This window comes from Tauraco erythrolophus, chromosome 19, assembly GCF_009769465.1.
Source record: "Tauraco erythrolophus isolate bTauEry1 chromosome 19, bTauEry1.pri, whole genome shotgun sequence".
Classification (NCBI taxonomy): Eukaryota; Metazoa; Chordata; class Aves; order Musophagiformes; family Musophagidae; genus Tauraco; species Tauraco erythrolophus.
This window is the reverse complement of record NC_141483.1, coordinates 4,975,179-4,992,042: the sequence shown is the minus strand read 5'-3', so window position 1 is coordinate 4,992,042 and position 16,864 is coordinate 4,975,179. Positions and strand designations below refer to the sequence as shown.

The window sequence follows — 16,864 nt, the reverse complement described above, 5'->3', positions numbered from 1 at the left end:
CCTTTACTTCTCCCTTTCTCTCTGAAAGGCAGATGAGTTTGGACTTGCATCCTCTGCCTGTTGTTTGATTAGTCAGTGTTAAACAATGAGACAAGTGAGAGAGACAACAGTCTCAGCTAAGATTAACTGAATCTAAAACCCTTGCTGCTGGTCAGAGGGCAAATTTTTTCCTTCTCAGGAAGTGAAAAGGGGGAGGAGAGGGGCGACCATGTCAAACAACAGGAAAGACAAGCTAGGCATGAAACAAACTGTTTAAAACCAGGTATCCTTAGCAGTGTATTTTACAACTGAGTATTTACTGCTGCCTCACTTTGGTTTTGGTGGAGGAGTTTGGTTTTGGGGTTTTTTCCCTTTATATAGCAGATACATTGACTTTCTCTCTTTTGCAGCCAGCCTGCCTTCACTATTTGCATCTTATTTATTACTAGCTGAGGTTAATACAACTGCAACATACGTAGCAAGGACTGAAGAGTTTGGGGTGAAGGATTTTTTTAAATTTAATTAAAATCTTAACCTTGCCTGGTTCAGGGGGCATGGAAACAGAAGCTGGTAACTCTGTTGCAAACTGAAATGAGCCTGCCCATGGACAGTCATCCATTCTAAATCTTTATCCACGCACAGGCAAAACAAATACACAATACATTCTGTTCAAAAGGCTTCATATCATGTTCAGGCAGTTTCTGCTTGGAAAACCAATAGTGTTTAATTGATGAAAATCATATTTTGACACTTCACAGAACCATAGATTCAAAGTGTCAAAGTACTATCAAATAATGGTTGGTGGTTTTGACAAGGATGAATATCCATTGCTTTCCTTCACCTAAAGTCTGCAAGCATCCAGTTCAGCTGGCTATTAGATGCCTTAATACATTAGTTTGTGAGAAGAATGTTTCGATTTACTAGTATAAATCCTTGGTTAAAAAAGCAAGTACATTCTTCCTAGTTAAAAGCAGAAAATACTACTGATTCTGATAGGAATTACATGTACAACCTATAGCATGCATGTTCAACAAGGACTATCCAGCTGCAACCAAAATCACAGATATAGGAGGACAATGCTGCAACTACCAAAATGTCAGTCGATTCTTTTTGCATGGAAACAGTTTTTAAAAGACAAGCAAGGCAAACTGCTACAGACTAACCTGTGCCACTCATGGCAGTCTGTATTTTAGTCCATGGTGTTGGCCCTGCTATTTCCACCAAACTGCTGATTTCTCCATAGTAGTTGTAAAGAATTGCTGATCCTAGCTCTGCGCTGTGGGTTATGCAGACTGGCCTGTGCTGTTCCACATGATGCCATGCTCCAAACAAGAAAGGGGTGACATATGAAACGTATTACATTATCATAAACATAAAATCTGCTTTAAAAAAAGAAAGACGAGTATTCGGCATACATTTCTAGAGATGGCTGTTTCCTTGCTGATTGATTTGCATATTTCCTTCTTTTCAACACTGCTGGTGATGTACGTGCCTTGCAAAGCCTCTGTATTAGCTGTCAGTTCGATGAGGATGCGCAGATATCCTGTTTGCAGAAGTCTAAGATGCCTACAAACCAGTAAGAAAGTATACATTTAAGGATGCTATCAGCTTTAAAAGCAACAAATGTAACAAATTCTTCAGATACTATTCACTAAAACAGCAGAATAGAGGTAAATTCCTCTTCTGAATTTCAGTTCTTTTAACAACTAAAACTCACAGAAGTCTAACTTAACTGTGTAATCTTCATTTACTTCAGTACAGATTTTCGGATCCCAAACCAGCTCGATCCTCGCTCCGACAGTTTCAGTTTTAGTGACAGCTAAATGTATACTTCATACAGCTTTCAGTGGAAAATAATGCAAGAGTCATTCCTTAAGTTTATAAAGGTTTTGATCTTGAGTTCTCTAGTGTGCTCTTTTTAAAAAGGAAATTAATTAACTTATTTTGAGGCTAATTTGAGAATTAAATATAAAATTTCTTATCTTTTTCACAAGTTTGGCATATCCAAATTAATATTTTATTTCCTTTTCCCAGAACTGATCTTTGGAATTGAAGGGAAAAATTTCAGAGTGGGAGTAAAATAGTCCTATTTCAATAACGTCATCTTTGCTCTCAAATGTGTTGGTTATTCTGTTCCTGCAGAGCTCCAGTTTCAGTGCTTTTGGATAGGAGTTGTAAGAGGCTCTAGAGGGGCTCCACACACAGTACTCCTTGGGAAATTGTTACTAACAGGATTATGTAGAACATACTTCTCCATTCAGTCTTAACAGAAAGGCACCAGCTATGCACAGAAGGCTTCCTGCTTCACATTTTTCTCTAAAAATTAAGAACTGGCCTTTACCTGCAGGTGTACAATTAAACACTGATTCTGCCAGTTGAAAGAAGGACACTCCAAGAATTTCCTGATAGCTCATGTGACTTGCATGAACAAGGTACTGAGTAGTGTCTTTGAAAAGCAGATCACTTTCACCATACTTCCATGACTGAAAGAGGTGGAATTCAGAATCCAGTTTGCTTCCCAGAGATTCCTAAACAGAAAAGAAGTAAGTTCCACAGCTTGGGTTATAAATAGCAAGGTTAAGCTGGTGACTCTCAATTTTATAGCAAGATCTAGCAGAAAAAAGGTTCCACTTTCACCTAGCACTGTCCTTATTCATACAAAAAGATGCAGTTTGCAGTGGCTTATTTCTCAGCAGAAGTATGACCAGTGCAGAATGGCAACTGGTGCCAAAATACCCCTACAGAGAATCCAAGTAATTACTTCCTCAATCATCTCCTATGCACATTCTTAACTCTTTCATATTGAACCTGAAGGCACTTTACATGCATTCAGTATATAAAGCTTTTGATCTTGAAAGGGTTCAGCAGTCATACGTAACAAGTGATAGCACACTAACTTTTTCCCTGTTACCTGCCTTACCTGGGATTTCATTAGAAAGTCATAGATTTTAGTGACAGTGACTGGTCGAGTCATGACTGCGCTGGGGGGAATGGGGCCAAGGTTACAGCCTGCCCATTCTGTGACTGGAGCACGGGTTCCATCCGGACACAAGAGTTCAAAGTCAAAAGGGGTATAACCTTTTGCCCAACCAGAGCTGCCCAGATCTGAAAAGAAGATGAAAGCAAATCCTTTTAGAAAATGAAAGCTGAAGATGAGGTGAATCTCATGCAAAATGTTAAAAACTGAGAGGAAGAAACTTAGTGAATATATTCAAAACATGCAGCATGCTGCGTGGTCATTTATGAGGAAGAGGGTAGTGTTTTCACTGAGGAAACAGGTGAGTGAACTTAAGCTGCAGCTGTCAACTAAAAACTAGAGTAACATCAAGGCATACCAACAGCTTATCATGCCTCATCTTCATCTACAACCAGATTGCTTTCTGAAAACAAAACAATTCAGCCTGCATGTCCTTTGCTTCCCCAAACAAACTGCTCATTGCTACGTGAATTCCTGTGCGTTTCCAGGCCCTTGTAACTCTACTTGATTTTAGAGATATTTCTCTCTCAGAAAAGTTTCTGTTAGTGAAATTGCCTAAATTAGAATCCGTGTGCTTTATCCAGCTGCACAAAATGAAGGCTCTCTTTCTCTTCACCTGTATAAAAAGGCAGCATATTTTGGCTGTTAGAGCAGTAGGCAGAATTTAAGAGACTCAGGGGATTTAAGCTACTGTGACCAAACCATTTTCACCAACAAAATCCAATTGCTATATAGTTGCAAAGATCAGTATTTCCCAGAGGAAATTAAACACTTCACAGTGTAGTAACAATTTTGGTTTAGAAACTGTGAAAGGCAAAATAATTTACAGTATTTTAACTATTAAGCTATTTGGACTGTTTATTCTGTAAGTCCCTGTGAAACAACATGAGGAAGTTGCCGTGTCACGATGAAGCCATAGAACATCTCCCAGCACAAACAGCCCACAGCATCACTCTTAGCTGTCATTTTCATTCTTGAAACTCTGATTAAAAACAACAGGTACACACACTGTGGCTGCCTGTGGGAGAAGATCTGGTGGGAAAAGTCACTTGCTTTTTAAAGCTTTGAGCTTCCCAAAAATTAGTGCAGTCTCCAGGGATGATAACCCCCAGCAACACACACCTTGACCTTTGCACTCAGGGATTCTTCCACTTTGCTCTCTAAAACTGAACAGTATCTGAATTTTAAGCTTTACTGGAACATCTACATGCAGGAAGGTTCTTGCAATTTTCCAGTCACAAACACAATTTCATGGACCTAGATCAAACCTGTAAAAGCTGATCTTCACGAGTGATAGTCACTGTGTGGGAAGTAACTGACACTAATGAACATTCTCAAAGGAAAAGACAATATCTGCATCTCACTCTCTATGTTCTGGAGTAGGTTAGAGTGTTCCAGGAAAGCTACATCTCCAAAGCTTCTTCCACTGGGATTGCCAACTAGGCACCTAGTGTGGGAAAAAAAAAAAAAAACCAAGTTATCAGAGACAGCCACTATATGATGACTGAAGTTTGGACAGTCATCTGCAGGTAAAACAAGAATAGCTGGAAGTTATGTCCCTCATCTGTAATTACTTGTTGGTTATATGGAACAAGTTAGTGACGTCAGTATAGACCTTAGTTCGCATATTTGATAAGATAATCCCTTTCATCCCTTACAGTAGCTCCCAAGTCCAAGTTGTGGCACAACGTCCACGCAGCCTCACCTGTGCCTAGCCAGGAAAGAGGATGTAATTCAACTAAATGCATTATATGCATTCTAGAAGAGTGCCTTCACCTTTAATACTCTTCCCTGCCTCTGCTTCAACTATGTTTTTTTTAGTATCTCCAGTCTATTTAATTACCTCCTGTACCCTACACTGCTGCTTATCACATCACCTCTGCTCTCTGACCTTCTAATCACCTTTCATCAGTTCTCTTCCATGAGTCAATACCAATGCTCTAAGCCTTGCATGCTTGGAAGCATTGTTTTGCTCTGGAAATTGTTTAATGACTTTTAAATCACCAATCAGCTGAACATCCCATAGCAACTGCAAAGAAAACAAAATACACACTAGCAAAAGTTTATGCAGCCAGTTGCTTAAGAAAAAAAAAACTCCAAAGAAAACCATCAGCAAAATAATGAGCCAATTCTCGCTATTTCGCAGCGTTTCTGACTCTGACAAAAGGCTTACCTGAGCGCTCCCATATTGCCATAGTAACGCTCGTTGTGACTTGCAGCACATCTGCCAGACACTCGAGCCCCTTCCACCTCACTGTCTCCAATGCACACCTTGCACAGGTTTCCATCTGCTCCTGGCATGCAGCCCTTCCAAAAGTAATTCTGATAAACTGAGTGGAGAAAACTGAGGTGAGATTAGGGCAAGGTATTCCAAAGCCTCTTCATGCATGGGAAAAGACAGGAATGGAATTCCATCCTAATAGCCAGCAAGAAGAGGGCTAAATAGTGTGAAGAATCACACACAGTCAGACAGGAGGAAGAGCTGCTTCAGCACCCTCTGAGGCTGCAATCATCACTTGCTGGTCAAATCCCCATGGTACCATCTCCATTTTACTCCCAAATTTGAGGTCTCAGATTTCCATGGTCTAGTCAACAGGTAACCCAGAGCAGCCTTACCAGAGCCAATGTCACAGTTCTCAGTAGCATTCTCCAGAGCTCCCACTGTGTATCTGGAAGGAAGTAACCATCCTCCAGGACTATACAGGTGACTGTGGCAGGATCGCCTTCCCCTAAGGTTGCAGATGTTAATCTGTTTGGCATTTTTCTTAGCTAGAGCAACAGCAAAAACTGGTGGCAGTGCTGTAAAACAATGACAACAACCAGTTATACCATGGCAATTAAGTATTCCAGACAGGTACAGCCTCCCTCTTCCCTCCCTTATCCTGTCACAATATCTTCAGTTACAGCAGAGGATCTGCATTCTTTGCTTAGCCACAAAGCTCTTGTCCTCGCTGCCCAGCATTATCCGTAAAGCTCCTGCTGAACACGCACAGCAATTCCTTTCCTAAAGAATCATGCAAATACGTTCCTACACAAATCCTAGAGGCAGCCTCAGGAAAATCTAAACCTTTTGCCTTCTCAAAGTTGTCCTGTTACCTTTGCGCTTAAGATGAATTAGTTTCCCTGTTTCCTCTGCGTTCCCAGCAGCTGGGGCACAATCTCGCCCTGGAGAGGAGAGACAACCATTAAGGATCTTGTGACTGCTGTCATTTCTGTTACATGGCAGCACCCCACCAAAAACCTTGCAGTCCTCTTGAGCCACGTCAGCATCTCTGTCTCTTTTACAGAAGAGATATAATAACCAGCCGGACCAACTGCTAGAGCCAGTTAGTAGAAGAGCTAGGAAGAGTATTTGGACACATATATTGATTCCTGCTTCCATCACAGAACATCACAAACTGTGAAAATTTAACTATATTTTTAATGATACTTTTTTGATTCTCTCCCTTATGCTGAGGTCGCATGGGAACTTACCATAACATTCTGCAGCTACAGGCACCAATCCACACCTCCCTGCAATGTAGACATGTGTTGCGTCCAGGGTGACTGCATCAGCCTCACTACTCTGCCAACAGCATTACAGAAAATAACAAAAACAGGATTTGCATGAATTGTGTAACCAAGCAGCTGGAAATTCCTCTGCATAAATTCCCTCTCATTCTTGCTGCTTCCTCTAGTGTAAAAGCTGGTTTTCCTCTTGTTCAGCTCAGACAAGGACATACACATCCCGTGCAGTCTTATCGTATATTCTGACCAGAGGGAGTCTCCTACCTTGATCATTTCAATGCATTTGGTCATGGAAGTTGCTTGGACGCAGACTAATGGGTCAGATTTGATGCTCAATGCCCACTCCTCACATTTGCGAAGTTCAGCGTCACTGATGCAGCACCAGCGCACAACACTGTTGTCCAAAGAGCTCCCTGCATTGGAAGGAAAGAGCACAGTGAGATCACATCACCTATGCACCTATTTGTTCTCTGCTAAGGGGACATTTAGGCCTATGCATTTGCACTTGGCAGGGAGAAATAACAGGGAATGAAAACTTTTTCTTCCCTTTCCTTAGCTACAGTCCTCTGGAAGGCTTCTCACCTTCATGGCCAAGCCCTTTAAGGAGAGCTACATAATCCAGACCAAGGACATAAGCAATCTCTAGCTGCTCCTCAAGAAGCTGCAGGTGCTGAGTGGCATCCCGGAACAGCAGGTTCTTTCCCCCAAAGGGTGCTGAAGTGAAGAGTTCAAACCTGGCTCTTTCCTTTCCTCTTCGTCCAAAGAGACGCTAGGAGGAGAACAACTCTTTTAATTGCAACAAATCTGCTCATCCTTCCAGTAACAGGCAGACTCACCCTCCCCTGTCTTCATATCAATGGTTTGTAACATAGAACTCAGGGTTCCATCACACTTCATAAATTCTTTAAATTTGATTTAAATACACATTTCAGGTTCAGTTTAAAATAAATTCCTGGATGTCAGGGTAACAGATAATACTTATAAGTTGAGAAAAAGAGAGGAACAAAGGTGAACCCTGCCTGAACCTATGTGTCTCTCTCAGCTACACAAGAATTAACATAAGTTCCGGGGCAGGATAAACACCATGAGCCATTTTCCAGTTTGGGTGTTACGGCATCTTCCCCTCCTTTACTTATTTATTCCTAGCCTTCCACAGAAGAACACTTCAGAGAGAAGTAAAACCTCCCAGAAGCCAACACAGGATCCTTCCCCAGAACAAACAATTTTTAGTCCTTTTTCACACCAACTATAAATTTCTCAAGAAGGAAGGCAAACTGGGTGGTAATCTCCATGCAAATATGGAAGAAAAGCCTGTGTCTATACCACTTCATAATATCCACTCACTTGGATCATGGTAAGAAATTTGTTGGTGATCTTCTGGAAGTTGTGGCGAGTGATGACACCACGGCCAGGCCCCTGCCCTAGATTACAGGTGCTGTATTCAGTCAGCTCAGCTGTAGTCCCATCAGGACATAAGAGTTCATATTCCTGTTGTTCTGACTCTGAAACAATAGGACCCTCAACAATCTATGAAGTGAGACATGACTTGGCACAGAGATGGAAGGTAAAACATTTTTCAGAGGAGGTTGCTCAAAGATTATGAGAGCAGCAGAGCACCAAGCACACTTGGGAAAAATGTCTTTGATATGGCCTTCTCTTAACAAAGACAGGGACCTCAGCCAGAGGTACTCCAAAACACTCTTTAAGCTGTACTTCTGTAAATATGTTTGTTTAAAAACACCTACCTGCAAATAATACTGCTAACCAGCTCCAAAAATGTCAGTACAGAGCTCAACTGTGTTTAAAAATACAAAACGGATACACGGGAACTGCACATTCTAGCAGCTCAATACACTGAATTTTAAAAGGAATCTTATAAGTCAGGTAATGCAAATACTGGCAGCTGCGTCAGAGACTTTAGGCCAAAGAAATCACCTGCATAAAAATATCTGTCTGCTCCCATTCTAAGAATGTCCTGTGAGCAATTATTTCTCAGTTACTCTTTCCCTTTCTGTTTCCTTCTAACTTGTGTGGAAAACCAAGAAATACCACTGAACTGCTTACAGGGATTGAATTTTCCCTGGAAACAATAAAAATATAGGCATATCTCCCAAACTCCCATGCAGGAAAGAGCATAGCCAGCGGTTAAAAGGAATCTGAGTTTTGAAGATTACCTGTGGCACTCATAATTGTTAGATGATCTAAAAAGGCAACATCTGCTACTCCATTCTTCAAGCACCTGCAGGAAGACAAATGCCATCCTAGTAACATGTCACCTGGCTTTTCCTCCCTCACAAATTCTTCTTCCCCAAAGGTATATTCAGTACCAGTGTCACGGAGCTCACCTGAAGGCTCCCTCAGAGTCATAGAAGGGTTCGTTACTGCTTGTCTCACAGAAGTGGTTCTTGTCTCTGACGTAGGATTTTTGTCCTTGGCAGAGAGCACACAGTCGTGGAGCAGCAACACCAACCCCTGGGATGCAACTTGCATTGAAATACTCACTGATTACTGCAGATGTAGGGGGGAAAAAAAAAAAAAAGAAAGAAAAGTCAAATGGGAAAAAACGGAAGAAAGAAAAGGGGCCAAACATATCACAGGACTATGGTGCTTTAAAAAAAAAAAAAACAAACAAACAAATCATTGAATCATCTTCATTGTCTAAACTTCAAATTTGAAACATTTGTTGGAAACAGTGATCAAATTTTGCTTAGTTGAAACCATTCTTGTGCTGGCTGGATATTGCAAAGCTTTGTTCCCTGTTGCACACAGAAGACAAAGATTTCCTGTTTTGGTAATAATTCTGCTGCTTTGAGATGGCTAGAAAAGTTCTGAAGAGAGCTAAGAGCCAGTATCAAAAACATCTCAGAGGATATCTCATCAACATCAACATATCTCATCTCATCAACAAAGCCCTTCAGTTTCCACATAGCTCAGTGCATTCTACATCTGTTTGCATTTCACTCTCTTTTGCTGAGGGCAGAGCCCTATGGCTCCTATCACTGACCTTGGCTCAGAGGTTGTGCCTCATCCCAGGAAAGATCATTTCTTGCAAGGAGAAAGCCAAGAGGAATATTCCAGCCTGATGTCCATCTGGCTCCACTATGGCAGCTGCGCACACCTCGTAGCCTCTGGATATTCAAAGTTCCTCGTCTGGCAATGGCCACAGCAAACACACAATTTCCTGTGACAGGACAAAATATATAACAGAAATAACTAAATCCCAATTCTGCAGCTTCCATCTGTGCACAGGAATTCAACCACTTCTATGAACACTGCTAAGGAAAAAAAAAAAATCTTAGGCATATGAAACATAGGTTCTCATGCCAGGAGTTTTACCATATCCTGGCCATACGTCACCCTGTCAAACTGAGCGATGCAAGTGATGTGCAAAGCAAGAATACAAAAATCTGGTGGAAAAGGCTTACAAGATTGTCCAGCTCCATCATTCAATTCAATTACTTCTCAAGAATTTTGAACATTTTTATCACACTCTTGAGGTATGTAATGGAAAGAATTCCTATGTCTTATCCTCAGAACATACTTAGCACCTGAAACATATCAATTCCACTATGATTTCATGGCTTTTCAGCCAAACGAAAATTAATTTCTCTTCTCATACCATCCCCTTATTAGCCTCTTCCTACATCCATCTGCTAATTTGGCTTCCTTCTCATATTCATGACCCACAAGTATTTTCTGCTGTATGCTTGATTTTGGCTCAGAGTTACTTATTCTTGCCTCATAAATCATTCATTGCACAGACTGTTCAGGTCTGTCAGGAATGAAGAAGAATCTTACCCTAACAAGATCCCCCACCGTATACTCTTGTCTCTTTAGGGTGAGAAGGAGAGAATTAATTCACAAGAGAAGCTAATCTCTTAAAGAGCTGCTAGTAAATGTTCAGTTACACTAGCAAAGAGCACGATACAAGAACTGACACAAAGGGAATAAACCCTTCCCTATTCCCTACAAGATGTAGAACTCCAGTACACCAGTGCTGCGGGCAGGGGTAGATACAGACAATTTGTCACAGTGGCAGTACCACAGGCAGAGAAGCTACTAGATACAAATCACCACTGGTATTTTATTTATCATCACTGAGTATTTCAGAAACAGTTGTTAGTCACCTCCATACTCCCATGAAGTTAATGAAAATGTATAGACTTTTTTTCCAGTAATTCTTGAGCTTTGCCTTTCACTGCACAGCAATTTATCAAAAGTACAAATCAAAAGTACAGCTTACTCTTTTGCTTTATGAGCCTACCTTGATCATAGACCTCCTTTGCCACCACTGTCAAACCATACAGCTTTACAGCAGAGTAAACATCTCCAGCATCCAAGGAGGCAGCATCTGCTTTATTCACCTTAAAACAAACAAACAAACAAACAAACAAAACAACAGCAAAACCCTCAAAACAAGTGTGTTTACAGGGAAACAGAGTAGCTTCAAGAGCAGAGTTTCCGCCCGAGAAGTAGTAACCAGTGATTTTTGCAAGGATTTGCTTTATTTTTAATTGAATCCTTGCTACTAAGCATGGTGAAATGTTAGCAATGAAGGCTGAGTTCCCTTGAAAAGGTACCTGTTCTTTTCCAGTAACATCCTTTCTCACCTCTTCTTTGGGCCTTCCATTCCAAAAACACAATTCTGATGCCAACTGAAGAAAAAGCACCCCTATTTCTTCCTACTTGCTCCCCCAAGACCTCAAATCTCTCTCAGAGTTCTCCTGGCTGTAATATTTTCATAACCCAGAAACTGGAACTGAAGTCTATTAACAAGTGTTTCAGGACTGAAAGAGAACACGAAATAGATTATTCCCTGAACCAATAAGAAAGATTTTCTTTGTTTTGTTTTCCAGGTCAGATTTGGACTCCATTGAAGGCAACTGGAACTGAATGATGACATGCTCTATCCCAATTAAGTTTTAGGTATGCTAATGAAATTATTCTACAGCAAATGTTTATCTTCCTTTTTCATTAGTGTTTTTTTCCAAAGCATACAGCATTATGAAAATTTTATTTCATAATGAACTGGTCAATTACAAGAGCTTATGCTTACAAATGGTCTGATGTCTGATTTTATTCAAGCTAAAGATTTTTCTACGAAAAAAGACTTACTAGGGCCTACAAATAGCAGGGAAGAAAGAGAAGAGAAAATATTCATTATAGTCAGAGCAGAACCAAAACCCAAGGGGAATGCTCTGAGCAAGTTTTAATTTAGTAGTTTGTTTTTGTCTGTTTATTTCCAAGCAGCTTTCTACTTATTTCCTGGAGATTCCAAGGACATTAGCTGGGTAAAATAGTACATCTAGCAGAATGCTCAGGAGCCTGAGTTCTTGCCTCTCAAGCTACTGTGTACTTTGTCATATATGCAATACCACCGTTACAGTAGCGTTTTATTCTCCCATGGATTCTGTTTGCCAGTTTCTTCTTCAAAAGAGGATTTGGATTGAAAATCAGTTTTAAAAAATCTGTATGAACTCACCCTGATTTTATCAATGCAGTCATATGTATTGTGGGCTCTGATGCAGGAAATCCTGGCAAACGAATCAACAGTAGCGAGAGGCAGCACAGCCATAAGTGCTTTGGACAGTTCAGCACACTTTCTCTGTTCCAGGTCAGAGAGGGTGCACCACCGGAATTTCTTCCCTGTAGGATCAAAAAAGAAGTCAAGATTTGCAGGATTTAGTGAAACAAAACTCAGTTTAAGACCTTTTGGAAGAGGGAAGTTATTTTATTTTATTTCACTTCATAAGAAAGGTGATTCTGCTCACTCACACTCACATATCCACATACTTCCAGGCTCCCAGGAGATAGATGTGCCAAGCAGCCTGACCAAGATCACTTTGCCCAACATGGAGGACGATGAGTGTTTGCTGCTGCGTCTTTACTATATCTCTTTGCTTTCTCTTGACTGGCAGCAACAAACTAGTTTTTAGATAGATTTTCCAAGAATCAACATTTATTATGGCATGGTCTTTTGCCTCAGAATCTTTCTTGCTTCATCCTCCATGAATCTTAGGCAAGGTTGCTACCCAAAGTGAGGAAACAAAGGCAAGGACACCTTTATGGCTATGGTCTGTTTTCCTGTCAGGATAGCAAAAAGCGGAACGACACTTACAATGTAAGGTAATCTTGTTACCACCTTTGTGTCATCAGACTGAAGTTTTTCTCCTAACAAGCCAACTGTGATGTGACCTTATCAGAACACAGATCTCCTACTCTTCATGTAAGCAATGCATTCCCCAGGGTTTATCAGTTTTATTGCTGTCAATTGTGTCCTTGGTTATCCACGCAGGCTATTCTTTTAACCTTTGCTCTGCTGTTTCCTCTGGTGCTTTCATACACATGTATTCCCATGCATGATTTACCCATTGCAATCTTAATATTTCTGTTACAAAGTTCTAGAGAGTCAGAACTAAGCCTGCAAAAGACAAAGTAGTATGGCATGAGAGTGTTGGCAGGGGATCAAGTTGCTTCAGCTTTGTTGAATTTAGTCTTTATAGAAAGGATTGTGTTTTTTAAAGCAGACAATAACTGGTGTTCCAAGCCCCAGCTGTCTCTCAGCACTGAGCTAGATGCTTTGTTAGAACAGCATTTCCCACTGAGTACCATGCTTTGTTAGAAGAGTATTTCCTCTCCATTCTTTCCAGACAAGGACTACCTGATTTTAAATAAGACCCACATCAGAGCTCCAGGGTCAGAAAACCTTGGATCAGAGAAAGTGTGAAAATTTTAAGTTAGAAAAAGTTCACAATTAAATGTTACTTTATAACAGAATTGAATTCCTCAATCCAGGAAGCAAAGATCTGGGAATATTTGAAATTATTATGGCAATTCTGTGACTTGGATCTTCTATCTTTAAACAATGTACCATCTAAGTGTTGCCTTAGCAGCGACAAGTAACTTGCTGCACTTCCTTCAAGATAAGAGAGGTTTATCTTCCATGACAACATCCCGCATGAAAGATAGAAACTAGACACAATCTGGTTATCGACAATGAAAAATCTTATACTACGTTGAACAACAAAATCCTTGCAATCCTACCTCTTCCAAGCAGGAAATTAGTAAGCATTATCTTCATTTCTGGATACCAAGTAAAGAGATTAAACAACCTGCACAGGAACACTCTACAAAGTTGTAGCAGAACTGAACTATTCAGTTGTCAGACCTTTTTCCAGCTGAAAACTAAATAACCAATCAAAAAAAAAAACCAAAACAAACAAAACAGTGCCAGCAGAAAGAATGAAGATGCAATTAGAAGTGGAAGAGAAAGTGAAACTTTTTCCAGGGGAAGTCAAGGGTTTGGTTGGTTTAAACTGACTATGAAGCTACATCCTAAGGTAGTCCAGACATGTCAATCAAATTTCCTGTTTTGCTTTAGGCTTTAATTATTCGACCTTCAATGTACTATGACTTATTTTGTATTCTTTCTACTAAATGCCTTCTTCTCTGAAATATATCATCACATACCTTTCAAGAAGATACTATGCGTTTAAGGAGAAAAAAAGTTATATATAAAAATAGCACACAGTTATGTAACTTGAGAGAATCTTCCACAATGTAATGAAAACCAGGACTGGATGCATAGAAAACACTACAACATCTCTAACGTTGTAATTTCCAGATGTTTAAGCATTGGGGTTTCTGGGTATCTATTAACATATGGGGACAAAAAATTGCCTGGAACAAATAATGTTTACAATTAAAACTTTGAAGTTTTTATTTCCTCAAGCATAGCATCAAACATTAGGTACTCCACTTGTTCTGATGCTAATTCAGTGCAATTCCAAAAAGAACCCATTGTGGTTTTAGAAGGGGGCAGCTTGAAACGCACAAATTCATTTTGACAGCATTCATGAGTACGCAGATCTCAACTATTCAAAGGAAAGGGAAACCTTCTACTGTAGAAACTACTGTAGAAAGAAGAAACTACTGTAGCAAGCCGCTTCAAAACTAACAGAGTCACCATCTGTCAATGATGAAACAGGAAAAATACAAGCAAATGAAAATCACAGACACAGTTCTAGCTGCAACTTCTTTACACAGAAGAAAACAAAACCAAAGCATATATTAGAGTTTGTATCCCGGTGACCCATCCAGAGGTCACCTTTCTCTTTCTCTCTCTGCGTCAGCCTTACCTGAAGACAGCAAACTGAAGATGATTAGGACAATTAAAATCACTGTCTTCATGATTACAGCAGTTCAGCAAGGATCCTCTCCCTAGTCTGACGCTCTGCCTTCTCATACCGGGAATTCCACAGTGATGACCAAAGTTTCTGGAAGATAACAAAGGGATTTTAGGCATCAACAAGGATAAACCAAGATTTAAGAAAAAAAAAAACAAACTGTCAGAGGTTGGTATATATTTGTATGCAAAAGAGAAAGGGACAGTGTCCTATTCCTATCCACAGATGGAAAATATCCATAAATTTTCTGCTTTTTTATGAACAGACATAGAAAGAAATGTAAGCCTCTGCTTTTGAAATAAGTTGTTCTCCTGTTTCAAAAGGCACTAAAATGCCTTTGGGAGGTAGATAAAACTTACTTCTATCTCACAAAAAAAGATATCTAAAGCTGAGTGAATTGTCCAGACTACTGAATCTCTACGGAATATTGAAGGGTCCTTCTCACCTTATTTTTTCACCTGATAATGGTTTATCTACTAAGTAATTTTAAACAAAAAGTAACCCTAAGAATTCAGAACAGAACTGTGACACTGTTGACTTTCTCGACCCTCTTCATTCCATTCTAGCACAGCAGTCTCATCCAAACTGGCTTATTTCTCTGTTTTCTAACACTTAGCCTAGAGTATTACCCTTAGTTACTCTACAGAAGCCATGATTAACATTATTAATTCTACAGCAGAGAAAAAAAAATACACACACACACATATATATATATAAAAGCAGAAGCGTGCATACTGAACTGATCTGATGATGTATAAAATATTGCTAATATGGTTTCACCTTTCCTGTTCAGGAAAGGCTTGACTATTCCAAGAGTCACAGAGAAAGAAAGCCTTTCTCCTAGTTTTGTTTTCCTTCTTCATCTTACGGATTTTTTTAGTACTTTCTCTGTTTCATGTATTTTTGCCATTACTTTTCCCAGATTTCTTTTGTTGCCTTAAGTACTATTCCCTGGTGATTCAGTCCTTATTGCCCCATTTGCTTCTTCCGCATTCATGTACATGTATTTCATCGCTTATCTCTGTATCCTAAGTTCCCTCACTAGATCTGCAACAATTTTTGAGGTGTTACGTTTACCACTAATCCGATCACAGGAGGAGTTACATTTGCCACTCCTTCCTGCACCCCCTGAACAAATGTTTCCAAGCCCTAAGATCTCCATTCTCTCATTTGCTAAGAGAACAACTGCGGTATTAATCCCCCCTTTGACTTGGCTCACCCACACAGGTCTAGCACAGCTCAGTACCCTTTGGGAAGTATGTTTTATTCCTCAATGACTGCAGTCTACATAATCTTTTGATACAATATATTATCAGATGTTAAGAAAACCCCACAAATCTAAGAACAAATCACATGATAAAAGTAATTTTGAAAGAGTTAAAGGTCCACATATTTACTTCTAATTCCAGGGAGAAAGACTAGATCAGGACATGCCATTAATCAGTTCAGTCAATGTCAATTAATATACACGATAAACAAGTGTGTTTCCTTTAACTACACCTTAACCTCTGAATCACTCCTGGGGAAACTTGTCCGTCTGGCCCACCAGCAGGGTGCAGTTAGAGAACAAAGCTAATGGCTCTTGCAAGCCTGTAGCAAAGCACCTAACAGGATCAAATCCCACCTTCTTTGAGGTTTTACTTCCTGCCAATCCTACCATTATGTACAGGATATACGTACAGCCCAACAACTCAGCTAATAACGTAACTATTACATGAGAGCTGCATCTGGATCTCCACTCAACTTTTACGTATTTAAAAACAAAAGGCTTTCCTGTACGTGTCTAAGATACCTGTATAGATACTATGCTGCTGTCTGTGGTGATGTGAAAGAAGCAGAATGACATGAAGGTGTTGTAGACTTCATTTAGGCCTGGTCAGGAAAACAAAACATTAATCACAAATGTAACCAGGTCTGCTGAGAGAACCATGTTCTAAAGCACTGGGGATGTGGAAACAGAGCAGCAGCAGGACTCTGGAATTCTTTTCCTACTGATTTACCCTACGAAACTACCCCCCCACGACTGTCAGAAAATGGTAATTAGCTACTTGCCAGTAATGTAGCACCTATGCATCCATCTAGGGATGCATCTAAGAGAGCAGAAACAAATAACCTCCTCTAAAATCCCCTCTGTGCTGCTAGGATCCAGGCAAGGGACACCGGAGCAGGAACAGATGCTAATGCACTACCCTGCCCCACATCTCACTTGCAGGAA

At 40.1% G+C, this 16,864-nt stretch overlaps 1 protein-coding gene across 1 annotated transcript; it reads right to left on the bottom strand.

The window, feature by feature from the left end:
* Nucleotides 1–1,495: 1,495 nt before the first annotated feature.
* On the bottom strand, nucleotides 1,496–14,653 carry LOC104383478 (serotransferrin-2-like). The gene is made up of 17 exons (XM_009991658.2): nucleotides 14,602–14,653; nucleotides 11,946–12,109; nucleotides 10,728–10,827; nucleotides 9,468–9,644; nucleotides 8,809–8,971; nucleotides 8,638–8,702; nucleotides 7,808–7,965; nucleotides 7,046–7,232; nucleotides 6,728–6,876; nucleotides 6,431–6,521; nucleotides 6,053–6,121; nucleotides 5,573–5,755; nucleotides 5,130–5,286; nucleotides 4,321–4,403; nucleotides 2,900–3,084; nucleotides 2,321–2,507; nucleotides 1,496–1,545 (listed from the first exon to the last, which is right to left on the bottom strand). The coding sequence occupies exons 1-17, from the start codon at nucleotides 14,651–14,653 to the stop codon at nucleotides 1,496–1,498; spliced, it is 2,220 nt and encodes a 739-aa protein (XP_009989960.2).
* Between the last annotated feature and the right edge of the window lie 2,211 nt (nucleotides 14,654–16,864).

What these genes read in the sequence shown, in the direction of transcription:
- LOC104383478 (XM_009991658.2), bottom strand. Translation starts at nt 14,653, where the DNA reads ATGAAGACAGTGATTTTAATTGTCCTAATCATCTTCAGTTTGCTGTCT. An exon ending in AATTCATCTTAAGCGCAAAG is followed by an intron (nt 5,756 to 6,052) that starts GTAACAGGACAA and finishes ATTGTTTTACAG; the next exon opens with CACTGCCACCAGTTTTTGCT. An exon ending in ACTTTCTAATGAAATCCCAG is followed by an intron (nt 2,508 to 2,899) that starts GTAAGGCAGGTA and finishes TTTTCTGTTTAG; the next exon opens with GAATCTCTGGGAAGCAAACT.